Below are 23492 nucleotides of genomic sequence, written 5' to 3' on the forward strand. Positions count from 1 at the left end.
CCTTCCACCCGTGAGACCTGAGAAAGGCTAAAACAATGTCTGTATGAGCCCTTGCTTTGGAAAGGGACGACGCTTGGATTAGAATGTCGTCTAGGTAAGGTGCTACAGCAATGCCCCTCGGCCTTAGGACCGCTAGAAGGGACCCTAGCACCTTTGTGAAAATTCTGGGAGCAGCGGCTAACCCGAACGGAAGAGCCACGAACTGGTAATGTTTGTCCATAAAGGAGAACCTCAGGAACTGATGATGATCTTTGTGGATAGGAATATGCAGGTACGCATCCTTTAAGTCCACGGTAGTCATGTATTGACCCTCCTGGATTGTCGGTAAAATCGTTCGAATGGTTTCCATTTTGAATGATGGAACTCTGAGGAATTTGTTTAGAATTTTTAAATCCAGAATTGGCCTGTAAGTTGCCTCTTTTTTGGGAACTACAAACAGGTTTGAGTAAAAACCCAGACCTTGTTCTGGTGTTGGAACTGGGTTTATCACTCCCATTTTTAATAGATCTCCTACGCAATGTAAGAATGCCTGTCTCTTTATCTGGTCTGAAGATAAGCGAGACATGTGGAACCTTCCCCTTGGAGGAAGTTCCTTGAACTCTAGAAGATACTCCTGAGATACTATTTCTAGTGCCCAGGGATCCAAAACATCTCTTGCCTGAGCAAAGAGAGAAAGTCTGCCACCTACTAGATCCGGTCCCGGATCAGGGGCTACCCTTTCATGCTGTATTGGTAGCAGCAGCAGGCTTCTTGGCCTGTTTACCATTGTTCCAGCCTTGCAATGGTTTTCATGCTGGTTTCGTCTGGGAAGCGTTACCCTCTTGTCTAGAGGCTGCAGAGTTAGAAGCCGGTCCGTTCCTGAAATTGCGAAAGGAACGAAAATTAGACTTGTTCTTAGCCTTGAAAAGCCTATCCTGTGGGAGGGCATGGCCCTTTCCCCCAGTGATGTCAGAAATAATCTCCTTCAATTCTGGCCCGAAAAGGGTCTTACCTTTGAAAGGAATATTAAGTAATTTTGTTTTGGACGACACATCCGTCGACCAAGATTTTAGCCAAAGCGCCCTGTGCGCCACTATTGCAAAACCTGAGTTTTTCGCCGCTAATTTTGCTAATTGAAAAGCGGCATCCAAAATAAAGGAATTAGCCAACTTTAGTGTGTGAATTCTGTCCAAGACTTCATCATATGGAGTCTCCTTTTGGAGCGAACTTTCTAGTTCCTCGAACCAAAAAGACGCCGCCGTAGTGACAGGAATAATGCACGAAATTGGTTGCAGAAGGAAACCTTGCTGAACAAAAATCTTTTTAAGCAATCCTTCCAATTTTTTATCCATAGGATCTTTGAAAGCGCAACTGTCCTCTATAGGAATAGTTGTGCGCTTTGCTAACGTTGAAACTGCCCCCTCTACCTTAGGGACCGTTTGCCATGCGTCCCTTCTGGGGTCGACAATGGGGAACATTTTCTTAAATATAGGAGGTGGAACAATAGGTATACCTGGCTTCTCCCACTCCTTATTCACTATGTCCGCTACCCTCTTGGGTATCGGAAAAGCATCAGCGTGCACTGGGACCTCTAAGAATTTGTCCACAGCTTCTCTGGAATAACCAAAGAATCACAATCATCAAGAGTAGCTAGCACGATATCAGGTTCTGCCTGCTGAGAAATTTTTCCTGAATCATAAATTTCTCCCTCGGACAGACCCTCCCTCACTGCCAATTCAGATTGATGTGAGGGTATAACAGATAAATTATCGTCAGCGCCTACTTGCTCATCCTCTGTATTTAAAACTGAGCAATCACGCTTTCTGGGAATTACTGGCAGTTTGGATAAAAGAGCTGCTATAGAATTATCCATTACTGCTGTTAATTGCTGCATAGTAACAAGCATTGGCGCGCTAGATGTACTAGGTATCGCCTGCGCGGGCAAAACTGGTGTTGACACAGAAGGAGAGGATGATGAACTATCCCCACTACCTTCATTAGAAGAATCATCTTGGGCAACCTTATTAAATGTGACAGTACTGTCCTTACTTTGTTTGGACGCCATGGCACAATTTGCACATACATTTAAAGGGGGAACCGCCTTGGCCTCCATACACACAGAACATATGCTATCTGAAGGTACAAACATGTTAGACAGATTTAGGCAGGCTAATGTGAGAATTTTTTTTTAAACAAAACCGTTACTGTCTCTTTAAATAATAAAAAGAGCACACTATATTTCTGAATGTTCAAAAAACTATCAAAGAAATATCCGATCTTTCTGAAATTTACACCTCAGTGTCTTAATGCTTTGAAAGTATTGCACACCAAATTTCAAGTCTCTAACCCCTTAAATGAGCAAACCGGTTTTAAACACACTACAGTCCCTGCCACAGACTTTGCTGCGGATTTTACCTTCCTTAGGGGTGATTCACCACAGAATAGAGCCTCATAATATGATCAAAAACTAATCGATTTAGCCCACAATAGTGTCAACCAGCATAGAGCCCAATTTATAAGCCTTAATTCTGTTACTGAGTCTAAGAAAATGGCTTACCGGTCCCATAAGGGAAAAATGACAGTCTTCTAGCATTACTGGGTCTTGTTAGAAAAGAGACTGGTCATACCTGAAGCAGATAAGTCTGCAAACTGTTCCCCCCAACTGATGTTCTCTGGTTTCAACAGTCCTGCGTGGGAACAGCAATGGATTTTAGTTACTGGTGCTAAAATCATACTCCTCTTAACAGAAATCTTCATCACTTTCTGTTGTAGAGTAAATAGTACAAACCGGCACTATTTTAAAATAAACTCTTGATAGAAGAAATAAAACTACAACTAACACCACAAACTCTTTACCATCCCCGTGGAGATGCTACTTGTTCAGAGCGGCAAAGAGAATGACTGGGGGGCGGAGCCAGAGGGGGGGCTATATGGACAGCTTTGCTGTGTGCTCTCTTTGCCATTTCCTGTAGGGGAAGAGAATATTCCACAAGTAAGGATGAAGCCGTGGACCGGACACACCAATGTAGGAGAAACGGTTAGGAGCCTTAAAATTTCCTCTTAGACTTTTTGTCTTGAGGAAGGAACACATCCTTACCTCCAGTAATGGGAAAAATTATAAAATCCAGTTGAGAACCAAATAGATTCTTTCCTTGAAAAGAAAAATAGTAATCTGATCTTAGATAGCATATCAGCATTCCATGAATTAAGCCATAAAGCTCTTCTAGTAAGACTAGCTAAAGACATAGTTTTAATGTTAATTTTCATTATATCAAATACTGCATCACAAATAAAATTACTTGCATGTTGTAGCAAATTCAAAACGTTGGAACATTCGGGGTCAGAACATTTCTGAGCAAGGCTGGATAACCAAAAGGTGGAAGCAGCAGCTACGTCCGCAATAGATATAGCTGAAAACACTCAACGGCCACTTTATTAGTAACACCTTGCTAGTATCGGGTTGGCTAGCAGGATCAAGATAGAGGGAATTTTATACTGGCAAGCAGGTTCAAGATAGGGGTAATTTTATAAACTTCCTATTTGTATACCAGTGCTGCCCTTTTTTGTTGTTAAAATAGCCATTTGTTTTTTAATCTTTTTCTCTGGATCATTTTTAAAGGGAACACAGTATCTCTTAATTGCGCTAGACCATAACCCTTTGTTTTGCATTGTACTTAATTCTTCGTGGCCTAGATTCAACAAGGTGTTGGAAACATTCCTCAGACATTTTGGTCCATATTGAAATAATAGAATCACGCAGTTGCTGCAGATTTGTCAGCTGCACATCCATGATGCAAATCTCCCATTCCACAACATCTCAAAGGTGCTCTATTGGATTGAGATCTGGTGACTGTGGAGGCCATTGTCATGATCAAGAAACCAGTTTGAGATGATTTGAGCTTTGTGACATGGTGCATTATCCTCCTGGAAGTAGCCATCAAAAGATGGGTACACTGTAGTCACAAAGGGATGGACATGGTCAGCAACAATACTCAAGTAGGCCGTGCTGTTTAAACGATGCTCAATTGGTAGGAAAGGAACCCTATGTGTGCCAAGAAAATACCCCCACACCATTACACCACCAGCCTGAACTGTTGATACAAAGCAGGATAGATCCATGCTTTCCTGTTTAGGACAAAGTCTGACCCTACCATCTGAATGTTGCAGCTGAAATCGAGACTCAGAACAGGCTACAGTTTTCCAATTTTCTATTGTCCAATTTTGGTGATCCTGTGCGAATTTTAGCCTCAACTTCCTGTTCTTAGCTGACAGGAGTGGCACATGGTGTGGTCTTCTGTGCTGTAGCCCATCTGCTTCAAGGTCCGACGTGTTGTGCATTCAGAGATGGTATTCTCCATACCTTGGTTGTAACAAGTGATTATTTGAGTTATTGTTGCCTTTCTATCATCTCAAACAAGTCTGCCCATTCTCCTCTGACTTCAACAAAGCATTTTCTTCCACACAACTGCCGCTCACTGGATATTTTCTCTTTTTCTGACCATTCTCTGTAAACCCTAGAGATAGTTGTGAGTGAAAATCCCAGTAGATCAGCAGTTTTTGAAATACTCAGACCAACCCGTCTGGCAGCAACAACCCTGCCAAGTTCAAAGTCAATTAAATCCCCTTTCTTCCCCATTCTGGTGCTCAGTTTGAACTTTAGCAAGTCTTATTCACCACGTCTAGATGCCTAAATGCATTGAGTTGCTGCCATGTGATTGGCTGATTAGCAATTTGTGTTACCAAGGAATTGAACAAGTGTACCTAATAAAGTGTCAGGTGAGTGTATATAGCCAGTATGTAATAAGCTCTCCTTAGATAAGAATGTAGTTTAAAAGCTGGCCTATTTTTGGTTGACAACCTGGGTTGTGCTTGCTGATAGGTGGCTAAAAGCACCTAACATTAAACAAGTGCAGCCCAGGGTTCTCAACCAAAAATTGGCTGTCTCCTTAGCTTAGATGCCTTCTTTTTCAAATAAAGATAGCAAGAGAACAAAGGAAAATTGATAATAGGAGTAAATTAGAAAGGTACGTAAAATTGCATGCTCTATCTTAATCATGAAATAAAAATGTGGGTTTAGTATCCCTTTAATGCTCTTGCTGTTCTAGTAGAGATGAGGGCTGGATTAATTTTCAATGACAAGTCATAGCCCAATAAGAACACTCCATAGTGTGCACTTCACTTTATTGTGCAAATTAAAAACGTTGTGACAAATATACATATTAATACAATGATCTATTTGTCAAAGTACAACATTTATTTTTGTAAGTACTTTCTACATTGATAAGTTTGAGCAATAAAAAAAATTCTTCAAGTCTGGCTAATATACTCTGATCTAGACAATACACCCAAAAACAAAAAGGCATTGCACAAATAAAAATGATTGGATTGAACGCAAAATATGATTTACCTTTATTGTGGACTGAAAAATAATTTAAATGGAAGATGAATTCATTAAGTCTTGATGAAACCACAGGACGGGTTAGTGTTCCAGTGTCCATAGAAAAACAAGTGCTGTTGACAACAAAACAGATCAGAATTATCTATATGGAAAATGCAAAGTATTCATTGCAATAGGTATTACTCCCCATAGGACCTATTTAAAGGGACAATATACTATAAAAAACATAATTTATGTAAGAACTTACCTGATAAATTCATTTCTTTCATATTAACAAGAGTCCATGAGCTAGTGACGTATGGGATATACATTCCTACCAGGAGGGGCAAAGTTTCCCAAACCTTAAAATGCCTATAAATACACCCCTCACCACACCCACAAATCAGTTTAACGAATAGCCAAGAAGTGGGGTGATAAGAAAAAGTGCGAAGCATATACAATAAGGAATTGGAATAATTGTGCTTTATACAAAAAAATCATAACCACCACAAAAAAAGGGTGGGCCTCATGGACTCTTGTTAATATGAAAGAAATGAATTTATCAGGTAAGTTCTTACATAAATTATGTTTTCTTTCATGTAATTAACAAGAGTCCATGAGCTAGTGACGTATGGGATAATGACTACCCAAGATGTGGATCTTTCCACACAAGAGTCACTAGAGAGGGAGGGATAAAATAAAGACAGCCAATTCCTGCTGAAAATAATCCACACCCAAAATAAAGTTTAACAAAAAACATAAGCAGAAGATTCAAACTGAAACCGCTGCCTGAAGAACTTTTCTACCAAAAACTGCTTCAGAAGAAGAAAATACATCAAAATGGTAGAATTTAGTAAAAGTATGCAAAGAAGACCAAGTTGCTGCTTTGCAGATCTGGTCAACCGAAGCTTCATTCCTAAACGCCCAGGAAGTAGATACTGACCTAGTAGAATGAGCTGTAATTCTTTGAAGCGGAGTTTTACCCGACTCAACATAGGCAAGATGAATTAAAGATTTCAACCAAGATGCCAAAGAAATGGCAGAAGCTTTCTGGCCTTTCCTAGAACCGGAAAAGATAACAAATAGACTAGAAGTCTTACGGAAAGATTTCGTAGCTTCAACATAATATTTCAAAGCTCTAACAACATCCAAAGAATGCAATGATTTCTCCTTAGAATTCTTAGGATTAGGACATAATGAAGGAACCACAATTTCTCTACTAATGTTGTTGGAATTCACAACTTTAGGTAAAAATTCAAAAGAAGTTCGCAACACCGCCTTATCCTGATGAAAAATCAGAAAAGGAGACTCACATGAAAGAGCAGATAATTCAGAAACTCTTCTAGCAGAAGAGATAGCCAAAAGGAACAAAACTTTCCAAGAAAGTAATTTAATGTCCAATGAATGCATAGGTTCAAACGGAGGAGCTTGAAGAGCTCCCAGAACCAAATTCAAACTCCAAGGAGGAGAAATTGACTTAATGACAGGTTTTATACGAACCAAAGCTTGTACAAAACAATGAATATCAGGAAGAATAGCAATCTTTCTGTGAAAAAGAACAGAAAGAGCAGAGATTTGTCCTTTCAAAGAACTTGCGGACAAACCCTTATCCAAACCATCCTGAAGAAATTGTAAAATTCTCGGTATTCTAAAAGAATGCCAAGAAAAATGATGAGAAAGACACCAAGAAATATAAGTCTTCCAGACTCTATAATATATCTCTCGAGATACAGATTTACGAGCCTGTAACATAGTATTAATCACGGAGTCAGAGAAACCTCTATGACCAAGAATCAAGCGTTCAATCTCCATACCTTTAAATTTAAGGATTTCAGATCCGGATGGAAAAAAGGACCTTGTGACAGAAGGTCTGGTCTTAACGGAAGAGTCCATGGCTGGCAAGATGCCATCCGGACAAGATCCGCATACCAAAACCTGTGAGGCCATGCCGGAGCTATTAGCAGAACAAACGAGCATTCCCTCAGAATCTTGGAGATTACTCTTGGAAGAAGAACTAGAGGCGGAAAGATATAGGCAGGATGATACTTCCAAGGAAGTGATAATGCATCCACTGCCTCCGCCTGAGGATCCCGGGATCTGGACAGATACCTGGGAAGTTTCTTGTTTAGATGAGAGGCCATCAGATCTATCTCTGGGAGCCCCCACAATTGAACAATCTGAAGAAATACCTCTGGGTGAAGAGACCATTCGCCCGGATGCAACGTTTGGCGACTGAGATAATCCGCTTCCCAATTGTCTACACCTGGGATATGAACCGCAGAGATTAGACAGGAGCTGGATTCCGCCCAAACCAAAATTCGAGATACTTCTTTCATAGCCAGAGGACTGTGAGTCCCTCCTTGATGATTGATGTATGCCACAGTTGTGACATTGTCTGTCTGAAAACAAATGAACGATTCTCTCTTCAGAAGAGGCCAAAACTGAAGAGCTCTGAAAATTGCACGGAGTTCCAAAATATTGATCGGTAATCTCACCTCCTGAGATTCCCAAACTCCTTGTGCCGTCAGAGATCCCCACACAGCTCCCCAACCTGTGAGACTTGCATCTGTTGAAATTACAGTCCAGGTCGGAAGAACAAAAGAAGCCCCCTGAATTAAACGATGGTGATCTGTCCACCACGTTAGAGAGTGTCGAACAATCGGTTTTAAAGATATTAATTGAGATATCTTCGTGTAATCCCTGCACCATTGGTTCAGCATACAGAGCTGAAGAGGTCGCATGTGAAAACGAGCAAAGGGGATCGCGTCCGATGCAGCAGTCATAAGACCTAGAATTTCCATGCATAAGGCTACCGAAGGGAATGATTGTGACTGAAGGTTTCGACAAGCTGTAATCAATTTTAGACGTCTCTTGTCTGTTAAAGACAGAGTCATGGACACTGAATCTATCTGGAAACCCAGAAAGGTTACCCTTGTTTGAGGAATCAAAGAACTTTTTAGTAAATTGATCCTCCAACCATGATCTTGAAGAAACAACACAAGTCGATTCGTATGAGACTCTACTAAATGTAAAGACGGAGCAAGTACCAAGATATCGTCCAAATAAGGAAATACCACAATACCCTGTTCTCTGATTACAGACAGAAGGGCACCGAGAATCTTTGTGAAAATTCTTGGAGCTGTAGCAAGGCCAAACGGTAGAGCCACAAATTGGTAATGCTTGTCTAGAAAAGAGAATCTCAGGAACTGATAATGATCTGGATGAATCGGAATATGCAGATATGCATCCTGTAAATCTATTGTGGACATATAATTCCCTTGCTGAACAAAAGGCAATATAGTCCTTACAGTTACCATCTTGAACGTTGGTATCCTTACATAGCGATTCAATAATTTTAGATCCAGAACTGGTCTGAAGGAATTCTCCTTCTTTGGTACAATGAAGAGATTTGAATAAAACCCCATCCCCTGTTCCGGAACTGGAACTGGCATAATTACTCCAGCCAACTCTAGATCTGAAACACAATTCAGAAATGCTTGAGCTTTCACTGGATTTACTGGGACATGGGAAAGAAAAAATCTCTTTGCAGGAGGTCTCATCTTGAAACCAATTCTGTACCCTTCTGAAACAATGTTCTGAATCCAAAGATTGTGAACAGAATTGATCCAAATTTCTTTGAAAAAACGTAACCTGCCCCCTACCAGCGGAACTGGAATGAGGGCCGTACCTTCATGTGAACTTAGAAGCAGGCTTTGCCTTTCTAGCAGGCTTGGATTTATTCCAGACTGGAGATGGTTTCCAAACTGAAACTGCTCCTGAGGACGAAGGATCAGGCTTTTGTTCTTTGTTGAAACGAAAGGATCGAAAACGATTGTTAGCCCTGTTTTTACCTTTAGACTTTTTATCCTGTGGTAAAAAAGTTCCTTTCCCACCAGTAACAGTTGAAATAATAGAATCCAACTGAGAACCAAATAATTTGTTTCCCTGGAAAGAAATGGAAAGTAGAGTTGATTTAGAAGCCATATCAGCATTCCAAGTCTTAAGCCATAAAGCTCTTCTGGCTAAGATAGCCAGAGACATAAATCTAACATCAACTCTAATAATATCAAAAATGGCATCACAGATGAAATTATTAGCATGCTGGAGAAGAATAATAATATCATGAGAATCACGATTTGTTACTTGTTGCGCTAGAGTTTCCAACCAAAAAGTTGAAGCTGCAGCAACATCAGCCAATGATATAGCAGGTCTAAGAAGATTACCTGAACATAGATAAGCTTTTCTTAGAAAAGATTCAATTTTTCTATCTAAAGGATCCTTAAACGAGGTACCATCTGATGTAGGAATGGTAGTACGTTTAGCAAGGGTAGAAATAGCCCCATCAACTTTAGGGATTTTGTCCCAAAATTCTAACCTGTCAGGCGGAACAGGATATAATTGCTTAAAACGTTTAGAAGGAGTAAATGAATTACCCAATCTATCCCATTCCTTAGCAATTACTGCAGAAATAGCATTAGGAACAGGAAAGACTTCTGGAATAACCGCAGGAGCTTTAAAAACCTTATCTAAACGTATAGAATTAGTATCAAGAGGACTAGAATCCTCTATTTCTAAAGCAATTAGTACTTCTTTAAGTAAAGAGCGAATAAATTCCATCTTAAATAAATATGAAGATTTATCAGCATCAATCTCTGAGACAGAATCCTCTGAACCAGAAGAGTCCAAAGAATCAGAATGATGGTGTTCATTTAAAAATTCATCTGTAGAAAGAGAAGATTTAAAAGACTTTTTACGTTTACTAGAAGGAGAAATAACAGACAAAGCCTTCTTTATGGATTCAGAAACAAAATCTCTTATGTTATCAGGAACATTCTGCACCTTAGATGTTGAGGGAACTGCAACAGGCAATGGTACATCACTAAAGGAAATATTATCTGCATTAACAAGTTTGTCATGACATTTAATACAAACAACAGCTGGAGGAATAGCTACCAAAAGTTTACAGCAGATACACATAGCTTTGGTAGATCCAGCAGGCAGAGGTTTTCCTGTAGTATCTTCTGGCTCAGATGCAACGTGAGACATCTTGCAATATGTAAGAGAAAAAACAACATATAAAGCAAAATAGATCAAATTCCTTATAAGACAGTTTCAGGAATGGGAAAAAAATGCCAAACATCAAGCTTCTAGCAACCAGAAGCAAATGAAAAATGAGACTGAAATAATGTGGAGACAAAAGCGACGCCCATATTTTTTGGCGCCAAAAAAGACGCCCACATTATTTGGCGCCTAAATGCTTTTTGCGCCAAAAATGACGCAACATCCGGAACGCCGACATTTTTGGCGCAAAATAACGTCAAAAAATGACGCAACTTCCGGCGACACGTATGACGCCGGAAACGGAAATGAATTTTTGCGCCAAAAAAGTCCGCGCCAAAAATGACGCAAAAAAATGAAGCATTTTCAGCCCCCGCGAGCCTAACAGCCCACAGGGAAAAAGTCAAATTTTTGAGGTAAGAAAAAATATGATAATTAAAGCATAATCCCAAATATGAAACTGACTGTCTGGAAATAAGGAAAGTTGAACATTCTGAGTCAAGGCAAATAAATGTTTGAATACATATATTTAGAACTTTATAAATAAAGTGCCCAACCATAGCTTAGAGTGTCACAGAAAATAAGCTTACTTACTTACCCCAGGACACTCATCTACATGTTGTAGAAAGCCAAACCAGTACTGAAACGAGAATCAGTAGAGGAAATGGTAAATATAAGAGTATATCGTCGATCTGAAAAGGGAGGTAAGAGATGAATCTCTACGACCGATAACAGAGAACCTATGAAATAGACCCCGTAGAAGGAGATCACTGCATTCAATAGGCAATACTCTCCTCACATCCCTCTGACATTCACTGCACGCTGAGAGGAAAACCGGGCTCCAACTTGCTGCGGAGCGCATATCAACGTAGAATCTAGCACAAACTTACTTCACCACCTCCCTTGGAGGCAAAGTTTGTAAAACTGATTTGTGGGTGTGGTGAGGGGTGTATTTATAGGCATTTTAAGGTTTGGGAAACTTTGCCCCTCCTGGTAGGAATGTATATCCCATACGTCACTAGCTCATGGACTCTTGTTAATTACATGAAAGAAACAAAAAATTATGCTTACCTGCTAAATTTATTTCTTCCAGATATGGTGAGTCCATGGGTTCATCTAATTACTGTTGGGAATATCACTCCTGGCCAGCAGGAGGAGGCAAAGAGCACCACAGCCAAACTGTCAAGTATCACTCCCTTACCCACAATCCCCAGTCATTCAACTGAAAGGAAATGGAGAAAAAAGGAGTAACGCAAAATGCGGAGGTGCCTGAGGATTAATCAAAACTAAATGTCTTGAAAACAAAAAGGGTGGTCCGTGGACTCACCAAATCTGGAAGAAATAAATTTAGCAGGTAAGCATAAATTTTGTTTTCTTCCTAAGATATGGTGAGTCCACGGGTTCATCTAATTACTGTTGGGAACCCGTCCGCTAGATGCTTATGTAGCAAAAAGATCATGAGGAAATCTGACCCTTCCGGGTACTGACTGACAATCCTTCTCCAGACCTTGCTGGAGAAAATACCAAATCCTAGATGTCACAGATGAATAGGGAGGGAGCAGACAAGAAGGCCTAAACAAGAAGGCTTAAACAGAAGGCACCACCTCTTGAAGAACCTATCTCCCAAAAGCAGCCTCGGTCGAGGCAAAAATATCAAACTTTTAAAATTTATAACATTATGAAAAAAGTATGCAAGAACAAGTTGAAACCTTGTAAGTTCGTTCCATGGAAGCTTCATCTTTGAAAACCCAAGAAGAGGAAACATCTCTAGCTCAATGAGCCATAATTCTCTCAGGAGGTTGCTTACCAGCAATCCCCATAGACTAGATGAAAGTACTTTGCAACCAAAAGGAAAAAGTAGAAGCCGTAGCTTTCTGACCTTAACGTTTCCCAGAGAAACAAAAAAGGCAGAAGATTGGCGAATATCCTAAGTCGCCTCCAGATAGAATTTAAGAAATGGAACAACAATCTCCTGATTAGCCTATTAGAACAACCTTAGCACAAAGAACCGCCTTATTAGCATGAAATATAAGATAAGGCGATTCATACTGCAAAACAGAGTCCAGAGACTCTCCTAGCAGAAGAAATAAGCAAAAGAATTAAAACCTTCCAAGATAACAACTTAATATCTATGGAAAGAAACGTTCCAACGGAGTCTGTTGAAAACCTAAGAACAAGATTAAAGCTCCAAGGAAGGGCAAGAGACTTAAATACAGGCCTGACACTGACCAAGGCCCGTCCGCTAGATGCTTATGTAGCAAAAAGATCATGAGGAAATCTGACCCTTACGGGTACTGACTGACAATCCTTCTCCAGACCTTGCTGGAGAAAATACCAAATCCTAGGAATCCTAACTCTACCCCCAAGAGAAGCCCTTGGATTCCCACCAAGAAAGATAAACACGCTTTAACATATGGCAAAATCTATCTAGGAACAGGCTTGTGAGCCTGAATCATGGCCTCAATGACCAAACCAGAAAAATCACGCTTAGATAAAGAACTAAACGTTCAATCTCTACGCAGAAGCTTCAGGGAAAGGAAAGAATGGACCCTGAAATAGAAGATCCTTCCTCAGGAACAACCACCAAGGTGGAAGAGAAAATAAAACCCTGCTCGGTCAGAATCCAGATCCTGCGACACTATGCAGGAACTCTAAAAATACAGATGATCCCTCCTATTTGATACGTGCAAAGACTCTTTGAAGGAGAGTAAACTGAGAAACAGGGATGCCAGACTGAAATCCCAAGAACCGCCAAAGATTTAAACAGAGCAGCCTGCTGATCTCTAGACCTTTAAACAAAACAAAAAGTTTGGTGAACCACCACCATCTCCAACTCCAGCACCCCCCATTTGAGGAATAACCTGGAAAACACCTCCGAGAGAGGCATCCACTGCCTGGGAGGAAAATCTGACTGCTCAGAAAATCTGCTCCCAGTATCCACTCCTGAAATGCAAATAGATGATAAACAACAAATTGTCTGCCCACCGAACAATCCACGCCAATCATGGCTAAGGAGCTCCACATCAGATAATCGTATATCGCTCTTAACACCAAGATGGTTATGGAATAGCAAACTCCTCCCAAGTCTATAGTCACAAACCCAACAGGCCGGCATCCATGGACATTATGACTCAGGGAGGTCTCCGGAAGCATGTGTCCCAAGACAGATGGTCCTGAAAAGCCACCACAGGAAATAAACTCATGACGACAGATCTATATCTATCCTCTGAGGCAGAACCACATGATTTCCGTTCCACTATCAGAGCATGCAAAACAGCAGACTCTCAGATGGAATCAAGCAAGGAATGAAAGCTGAAAAAGATTTGCATGGTAGCACCAGAAATAAACAAACAAATTGTCTTGCTAAAGAGCCTTAATTCTGTTCTGGATCTCCTCAGGAGTCTTTTAAAAAGGAATCAGGCAAGGCTTTGAACCATTAAGATCCCGCACTTGACTCAGAGGCTTCATATAAGCCTCCAGTTTAGTCCACTGATCCCTCAAAGAACAGCTATCATCTATAGGGATCGAATTTCTCTTAACCATAGTAGAAATGGTCCCTACTACTTTAGGCACAGTGCGCCAAGAAATGTAATGGAGACGACAAGAACATCTTTTGAAAGACAGGAGACGGGATAAAGGAATCCCTGACCTCCCATTCCTGTGAAAAATCTTTACTCATTTTAATCGACCTCGAATGGATGAAGGGCTGAGCCGGCTTTGTCAGGATTTGAACCTGTGACCTGTCAGGGCATTTACCAACTGAGCTACCTCACCAGCTCCCAGCACGGACAGGAACAGGAAAAAAACTTCCAAAGAGGAATCCTAGTATTTATAAAGTTTAGGATTGACAACGATAGACGTAGCGAAGTCGCTCCAAAGTAGTCAAAACCTCCTTTAACCATACAGAAGGTGTTCATCTGATGCTGAAGTAGTAACCTTCAGATTTAAGCTTGATGGAATTATACTGTCCGAATCTGAGATTTCACCCTCAGAGCTACGGACGCATCCTCCTCATAAGGCTTATGAGGAATGTAAATCTGTGTAGCAGTAGGCGAAACAAAAATCTTACTATCTGAATGTCTAATTTTCCTCTTGCCTTTTCCCAGCATAGAAAAAGCAGATAACGCCGCAGATACCACCAAAGATACCTGTGCAGCAATTTCTGTAAGCAAAAAACTCCTTCAGGAGACACAGGTACCGCAAGGCACTGCATGTGACACCATTGAGGCATGGGACATTAAAGTAGAAAGCTGGGGCATTGCATGAACAGCATCACCCTGAGAGACATGAGGCTAGCACAAAATATAAAATTGTAAAATAAATACTGATACTTTAAAATTAAACGGACATGCCAGAAAAAACAGGATAAACCAAATATAAGTACATCTAGGAAAAGACCCCTGTTCCACTCATACTGGAGAAGATAAGAAAAATCCTAATGCCCTCCAGCAGTAGAAAGGTGTAATGAGGGATCTTCTGCAAGTAGTATACATATAATAAAAAAACAATTTATGTAAGAACTTACCTGATAAATTCATTTCTTTCATATTGGCAAGAGTCCATGAGCTAGTGACATATGGGATATACAATCCTGCCAGGAGGGGCAAAGTTTCCCAAACCTCAAAATGCCTATAAATACACCCCTCACCACACCCACAATTCAGTTTAACGAATAGCCAAGCAGTGGGGTGATAAAGAAAGGAGTAAAAAGCATCAACAAAGGAAATTTGGAAATAATTGTGCTTTATACAAAAAAATCATAACCACCATAAAAAGGGTGGGCCTCATGGACTCTTGCCAATATGAAAGAAATTAATTTATCAGGTAAGTTCTTACATAAATTATGTTTTCTTTCATGTAATTGGCAAGAATCCATGAGCTAGTGACATATGGGATATCAATACCCAAGATGTGGAGTCTTCCACTCAAGAGTCACTAGAGAGGGAGGGAATAAAATAAAAACAGCCATATACTGCTGAAAAAATTAATCCACAACCCCAAAAAATAAGTTTATTTTCATTTTTGAAAGAAAAAAACTTAAATAAAAAGCAGAAGAATCAAACTGAAACAGCTGCCTGAAGAACTTTTCTACCAAAAACTGCTTCCGAAGAAGCAAATACATAAAAAAGGTAGAATTTAGTAAATGTATGCAAAGAGGACCAAGTCGCTGCTTTGCAATCTAATCAACGCGAAGCTTCATTCTCGAAAGCCCACAAAGTGTAGACTGAACTAGTAGAATGAGCTATAATTCTCTGAAGCGGGGCCTGACCCGACTCCAAATAAGCTTGATGAATCAAAAGTTTCAACCAAGAAGCCAAGGAAATAGCAGAAGCCTTCTGATCTTTTCTAGGACCAGAAAATATAAAAAATAGACTGGAAGTCTTCCTGAAATCTTTAGTAGCTTCCACATAATATTATTTCAAAGCTCTTACCACATCCAAAGAATGTAAGGATCTTTCCAAAGAATTCTTAGGATTAGGACACAAGGAAGGGACAACAATTTCTCTATTAATGTTGTTAGAATTCACAACCTTAGGTAAGAACTTAAATGAATTCCGCAAAACCGCCTTATCCTGATGAAAAGTCAGAAAATGAGATTCACAAGAAAGAGCAGATAGCTCAGAAACTCTTCTGGCAGAAGAGATAGCCAAAAGGAACCACACTTTCCAAGAAAGTAGTTAAATGTCCAAAGAATGCATAGGCTCAAATGGAGGAGCCTGTAAAGCCTTCAGAACCAAATTAAGACTCCAAGGAGGAGAAATTGATTTAATGACAGGCTTAATACGAACTAAAGCCTGTACAAAACAGTGTATATCAGGAAGTATAGCAATCTTTCTGTGAAATAAAACAAAAAGAACGGAGATTTGTCCTTTCAAGGAACTTGCAGACAAACCCTTATCCAAACCATCCTGAAAAAACTGTAAAAAAATTCTAGGAATTCTAAAAGAATGCCAGGAGAATTTATGAGAAGAACACCATGAAATGTAAGTCTTTCAAACTCTATAATAAATCTTCCAAGAGACTAATTTACGAGCTTGTAACATAGTAGCAATCACCGAGTCAGAGAAACCGCTATGACTTAGTACTAAGCATCTAATTTCCATACCTTCAAATGTAATGACTTGAGATCCTGATGGAAAAATGGACCTTGAGATATTAGGTCTGGCCGTAACGGAAGTGGCCAAGGTGGGCAACTGGACATCTGAACCAGATCCGCATACCAAACCCTGTGTGGCCATGCTGGCACTACCAGCAACACAAATGATTGTTCCATGATAATTTTGGAAAACACTCATGGAAGGAGAACTAAAGGCGGGACGATATAAGCAGGATGATAACACCAAGGAAGTGTCAGCGCATCCACTGCTTCCGCCTGAACATCCCTGGATCTGGACAGGTATCTGGGAAGTTTCTTGTTTAGATGAGAGGCCATGAGATCTACCTCTGGAGAACCCCACATCTGAACAATCTGAGAAAAAAACATCTGGATGGAGAAACCACTCCCCTTGATGTAAAGTCTAGCGGTTGAGATAATCCACTTCCCAATTGTCTACACCTGGGATATGCACCGCAGAGATTAGACAGGAGCTGGATTCCGCCCAAACAAGTATTCAAGATACTTCTTTCATAGCTTGGGGACTGTGAGTCCCACCCTGATGATTGACATATGCCAAGGTTGTGATAATGTCTGTCTGAAAACAAATGAACGGTTCTCTCTTTAACAGAGGCCAAAACTGAAGAGCTCTGAGAATTGCATGGAGTTCTAAAATATGTATTGGAAATCTCGCCTCTTGAGATTTCCAAACCCCTTGTGCTGTCAGAGATCCCCAAACAACTCCCCAACCTGATCCCCAAACAACTCCCCAACCTGAAAAACTTGCATCTGTTGTGATCACAGTCCAGGTTGGCCAAACAAAAGAAGCCCCTTGAACTAAATGATGGTGATCTATCCACCATGTCAGAGAGTGTCGTACATTGGGATTTAAGGATATGAAATTGAGATATCTTTGAATAATCCCTGCACCATTGATTCAGCATACAAAGCTGAAGAGGTCTCATGTGAAAATGAGCAAAGTGAATCGCGTCCGATGCTGCAGTCATGAGACCTAAAACCTCCATGCACATAGCCACTGAAGGGAATGACTGAGACTGAAGGTGCCGGCAAGCTGCAACCAAATTTAAAACGTCTCTTGTCTGTTAGAGACAGAGTCATGGACACTGAATCTATCTGGAAGCCTAAAAAGGTGACCTTTGTCTGAGGAATCGAGAAACTTTTTGGTAAATTGATCCTCCAACCATGTTTCCGAAGAAACAATTCTAGTTGATTCGTGTGAGATTCTGCAGTACGTAAAGATTGAGCTAGTACCAAGATATCGTCCAAATAAGGAAACACCGCAATACCCTGTTCTCTGATTACAGAGAGTAGGACACCTAGAACCTTTGAAAAAGATTCTTGGAGCGGTTGCTAAGCCAAATGGAAGAGCAACAAATTGGTAATGCTTGTCTAGAAAAAAGAATCTCAGAAACTGAAAATGTTCTGGATGAATCGGAATATGAAGGTATGCATCCTGCAAGTCTATTGTAGACATATAATGTCCTCGCTGAACAAAAGGCAGAATAGTCCTTATAGTCACCATCTTGAGAATTGGTACTTTAACATAACGATTCAAAATTTTCAGATCCAGAACTGGTCTGAATAAATTTTCCTTCTTTGGGACAATGAATAGATTTGAATAAAACCCCAAACCTTGTTCCAGAAGAGGAACTGGCATGATTACCCCTGAAGACTCCAGGTCTGAAACACACTTCAGGAAAACCTGAGATTTTACTGGATTTTACTGGGATACGTGAGAGAAAAATCTTCTCACAGGAGGTCTTACTCTGAATCCTATTCGATACCCTTGAGAGACAATGCTCTGAATCCATTGGTTTTGAACAGATTTTATCCAAATATCCTTGAAAAACCTTAATCTGCCCCCTACCAGCTGAGCTGGAATGAGGGCCGCACCTTAATGCGGACTTAGGGGCTGACTTTGGTTTCCTAAAAGGCTTGGATTTATTCCAATTTGAGGAAGGTTTCCAATTGGAGGCAGATTCCTTGGGGGGAGGATACAGTTTTCATTCCCTATTCTGACAAAAGGAACGAAAACGGTTAGAAGCCTTAGATTTACCCTTAGGTTTTTTTATCCTGAGGCAGAAAAACTCCTTTACCCCCAGTAACAGTTGAAATAATAGAATCCAACTGAGAACGAGATAAATTATTACCTTGGAAATAAAGAGATAGTAATCTAGATTTAGATGTCATATCAGCATTCCAAGATTTAAGCCACAAAGATCTCTAGCTAATATAGCTAAAGACATGGATCTAACATCACAAATAAAATGATTAGCATGTTGCAGTAAGCAAATAATGCTTGATACGCCAGAATCCAATCCTTGTTGCGCTAAATTCTCCAACCAGAAAGTTGATGCAGCCGCAACATCAGCCAAAGAAATTGCAGGTCTGAAAAGATGACCTGAATATAAATAGGCCTTCCTTAGATAAGGAAAAGTAGTACGTTTAGCAAGAGTAGAAATAGTCCCATCAATTATGGGGATCTTTTCCCTAAACTCTATAAATTTTGCTGGCAAAGCATACAATATTTTAAACCTTAAAAAAGGAATAAAAGTACCTGGCTTATTCCATTCCTTAGAATCATATCAGAAATAGGAGAAAAACTCCTGGAAAAACCACAGGAGGTTTAAAAACAGCATTTAAACGTTTATTAGACTGAACGTCAAGAGGACTGATTACCTCAATATCCAAAATAATTAACACTTCTTAATAAAGAACGCATATGCTCAATTTTAAATAAATAGATTTGTCAGTGTCAATGTCTGAGGAGGATCTTTTAAATCAGATAGATCCTCATCAGAAAATGATAAAATTATCATATTGTTGGTCATTTGAAATTTCATCAACTAAATGAGAAGTTTTTAAAAGACCTATTACATTTATTTGAAGGTGGAAATGCAGACAAAGCCTTCAGAATAGAATCAGAAACAAATTCTTAAAAAATGTACAGGTATATTATGCGCATTAGAAGTTGAAAAAACTGCAACTGGCAATGTACTATTATTGATGGACACATTATCTGAATGTAAAAGTCTATCAAAACAACTATTACAAATGACATTCGGTGACATAATTTCTACAACTTTACAACAAATGCACTTAGCTTTTGTAGAACCGATGTCAAGCAGCAATGTTCCAGCAGAAGCTTCTGAGGCAGGGTCAAAGTGAGACATCTTGCAAAATGTAAGAGAAAAAACAACATAAAAAGCAAAATTATCTATTTCCTTATATGACAGTTTCAGGAATGGGAAAAAATGCAAATAGCATAGCCCTCTGATAGAGAAAAAGTCAAGAGGCAAACATCAATGGGGTATTGAAATAATGAAAAAGTTTGGCGCCAAAAAATGACGCACAACGTAACTAAAAATTTTTGGCGGCAAAAAATAACCGGAAATGACACACTTGCGCCACTAACGACGCAACCGTGTGAAAGGTCTCGGTGTCAAGTATGACACCGGAAATGACGAACTTGTGTCATAGATGTACCTTTTCGCGCACAAAAAAATTTTGCGCCAAAAATGACGCAATAAAGTTTAGCATTTGTCGCACCCGCGGGCTTAATACCGCCCGCAATTTGTAAGAAGTAGTCAATTGAAAAAAAGACTAAACCCCAGGTAAGAAATAAATTTCATTTTTAAAAGATGTTTATATTCCCCAAATATGAAACCGACAGTCTGCAGAAGGAAATACATGAACCTGACTCATGGCAAATATAAGTACAATACATATATTTAGAACTTTATATAAATTCATAAAGTGCCAAACCATAGCTGGGGTGCCTTAAGTAATAAAAAACATACTTACCAAAAGACACCCATCCACATATAGCAGATAGCCAAACCAGTACAGAAACAGTCATCAGTAGAGGTAATGGTAATTTGAGAGTATATCGTCGATCTGAAAAGGGAGGTAGGAGATTAATCTCTACTATTGATAACAGAGAACCCATGAAATAGACCCCCGTTAGGGAAATCATCGTATTCAATAAGTGATACTCCCTTCACGTCCCTCTCACATTCGCTGTACTATGAGAGGAATCTGGCTTCAACAATGCTGAGAAGCGCATATCAACGTAGAAATCTTAGCACAAACTTACTTCACCACCTCCATAGGAGGCAAAGTTTGTAAAACTGAATTGTGGGTGTGGTGAGGGGTGTATTTATAGGCATTTTGAGGTTTGGGAAACTTTGCCCCTCCTGGTAGGATTGTATATCCCATATGTCACTAGCTCATGGACTCTTGCCAATTACATGAAAGAAATTAACAGGTCCCTGTTCCAATCTTCTAGCCATATGTCTTGCTTCTTGCACTACAAAAATTGAGTAAAATGGCCCCCAAAGAGATACCATCTCTCCAAACCTAGAGAATCTGAGCACAATACATTGCTAACTCTGAATCTGACCGCAATACATTTATACATTAAATGAAATAAACGGAGAAACTCTGCCTTTAGACCCGCCGCTCCGATTCTCAGACGAAGGAAGCGGGTCACCTGATCGCAACGCTGCAATGCGAAAATCGTGCCGCTTTGTCTTCATTAACAAGGAAGAAGGCAGACCCATTGACCAGCACTGAAAGAAAACACAGAACTGAAAACAGGGGGAGGTGGGGCGGGAGGGAAAGCAAGCCCAAACTTTTTGCACTGCAATATATTCACTTCCCAAAACTATATTATCTTGTGGTGATTGTCTATCAGAAGTGCAAGTCCTAAGCACTAATTTTTAATCACTCGGTCAGCAAGTTGCATAACGGTCATAAATGCAAGACTAAATAAAATAGGAAATAAACATGTAGTAATTCCTCTTGCGTCTTTTACAAAATTTCCAAGGGAAAAAACAAGGAACAGAAGTAACACACATCTTTACATGTCAAATAAAAATTCTAGCCTCATGAAGCTAGTTAACCCCTTCATTACCAACTAAGGGGAACCAGTCTCTATCCTTTCCACACATACAGTGCCTGCCACATGCCCCATGTAACTCTTAACACAGGATTATCTATGTCTCAAACAATTAAGCAGGGTCTTACGTTGTTAAGTGCACAGTCTCCCAACCTGGAAGAGAAACTACTTACCTGCCATCCGCTGTCAGGCATGTAGACAGTCACAAGGCATGAGAGGACACAGCTCCCCAAAGAGACCTTTTAAAATAAGAGAACAGAGTATCCAACTCTGGCTTTCTATAGTAAATCAGCAACTGTTGGGAAAACACAGCAAGTACAGCTTTGCAAGTTCCCAACTGCTTTAAAGCAACCACTGCCCAACTACAAGGACTAACATGGAGTATGGCTATAGCACAAAAACTTGCTTGTAGCTATATTTTCAATTCTTCTTACAGACACCTAAACTTTACTTCCACCATGCATGAGAGCCAAAGAGAATGACTGGGGGTTGAGGGTAAGGGAGTGATACTTGACAGTTTGGCTGTGGTGCCTTTTGCCTCCTCCTGCTGGCCAGGAGAGATATTCCCAACAGTAATTAGATGAACCTATGGACTCACCACATCTTAGGAAGAAATTGTTTTTCCCTTAATGTGTTTCCAATTACTTTTTTTTACCAGCTGCAGCTTATAAAATGTATGAGATTTGCTTTTTTAAGGCTTATTTGAGTATATGAATTAGCCGATTTTGTGTTTTGAAGCCACAATCTAATAAAAATGGGTTGAGCTTGTAGTTATAATGAAATCTCATTACTTTATCACCTGCTTCTTTATCTTATATCTGTCCATAAACCAATCACCAATACTTGGAGAGAACAATTGAAAATTAACATTTTATTACCTTATTTCTTCTATAACTCACTTAGAGTGTAATTTCTTCTACTGGCTGTGTTAACATAGCTTGGCCTTGAGGCCAAAAACTTTAAGGATAGGTGGGGATACGACAGGCTAAATAAAACTATTTCAAATGCCAATATAAGGGTAATGAAAATACGTGTAAAAAAATTAATACACTCCAGCAGGTAAAGTGTATCATTAGGAACAAAATAAAGGGAAAAACATTTTTGAGTAAATGGGCACATTATTCAGACAATTATAATGATCAATAAGCTAAAATGTAAAGGACCAGTCAACACAGTAGATTTGCATAATCAACAAATGCAAGATAACAAAACAATGCAATAGCACTTAGTCTGAACTTCACATGAGTAGTAGATTTTTTTTCTGGCAATTTTAAAAGTTATGCCTTTTTCCACTCCCCCTGTACCATGTGACAACCATCAGTCAATCACACATGCATACACGTACCATGTGACAGCTATCATCCATTCACAAATGCATACACACTTATTATTTCAAATGCTCAGTAGGAGCTGGTGACTCAAAGTTTAAATATAAAAATACTGTGCACATTTAGTTAATGGAAGTAAATTGGAAAGTTGTTTAAAATGGCATCTCTATCTGAATAATGACAGTTTAATTTTGATTGAGTGTCCCTTTAAGTCACTATTATGCTAAAATTATCGGGGGGGGGGGGGGGGATTCTAAAATTTGTTGCACTGACTATCATTAAATTATTTTTTTGTTAAATTATGCAAATTTTTGCTGCATATTATAAAAACAGAATTTATGCTTACCTGATAAATTACTTTCTCTTACGGTGTATCCAGTGCACGGATTCATCCTTACTTGTGGGATATTCTCATTCCCTACAGGAAGTGGCAAAGAGAGCACACAGCAGAGCTGTCCATATAGCTCCCCCTCAGGCTCCGCCCCCCCAGTCATTCAACCGAAGGATAGGAGAAAAAGGAGAAACCATAGGGTGCAGTGGTGACAGTAGTTATTGTAAATTAAATTTGAACCTGACTTAAATATCAGGGCGGGCCGTGGACTGAATACACCTGTAAGAGAAAGTAATTTATCAGGTAAGCATAAATTCTGTTTTCTCTTACTTGGTGTATTCAGTCCACCAGATTCATCCTTACTTGTGGGATACCAATACCAAAGCAATAGGACACAGATGAAG

At 39.7% G+C, this 23492-nt stretch overlaps 1 protein-coding gene across 1 annotated transcript in view; it reads right to left on the bottom strand.

Annotated features, from left to right (window-relative positions):
- The window catches only part of SCAF11 (SR-related CTD associated factor 11), a 519944-nt gene that overhangs the window by 270988 nt on the left and 225464 nt on the right, over positions 1–23492 (bottom strand). Inside the window, exon 10 of the mRNA XM_053719207.1 lies at positions 5387–5490. Within this exon, the coding sequence (XP_053575182.1) occupies positions 5387–5490 (104 nt within the window). The remainder of the gene's footprint in view (positions 1–5386; positions 5491–23492) is intronic.

The sequence above is a fragment of the Bombina bombina genome, chromosome 6 (assembly GCF_027579735.1).
Source record: "Bombina bombina isolate aBomBom1 chromosome 6, aBomBom1.pri, whole genome shotgun sequence".
Classification (NCBI taxonomy): Eukaryota; Metazoa; Chordata; class Amphibia; order Anura; family Bombinatoridae; genus Bombina; species Bombina bombina.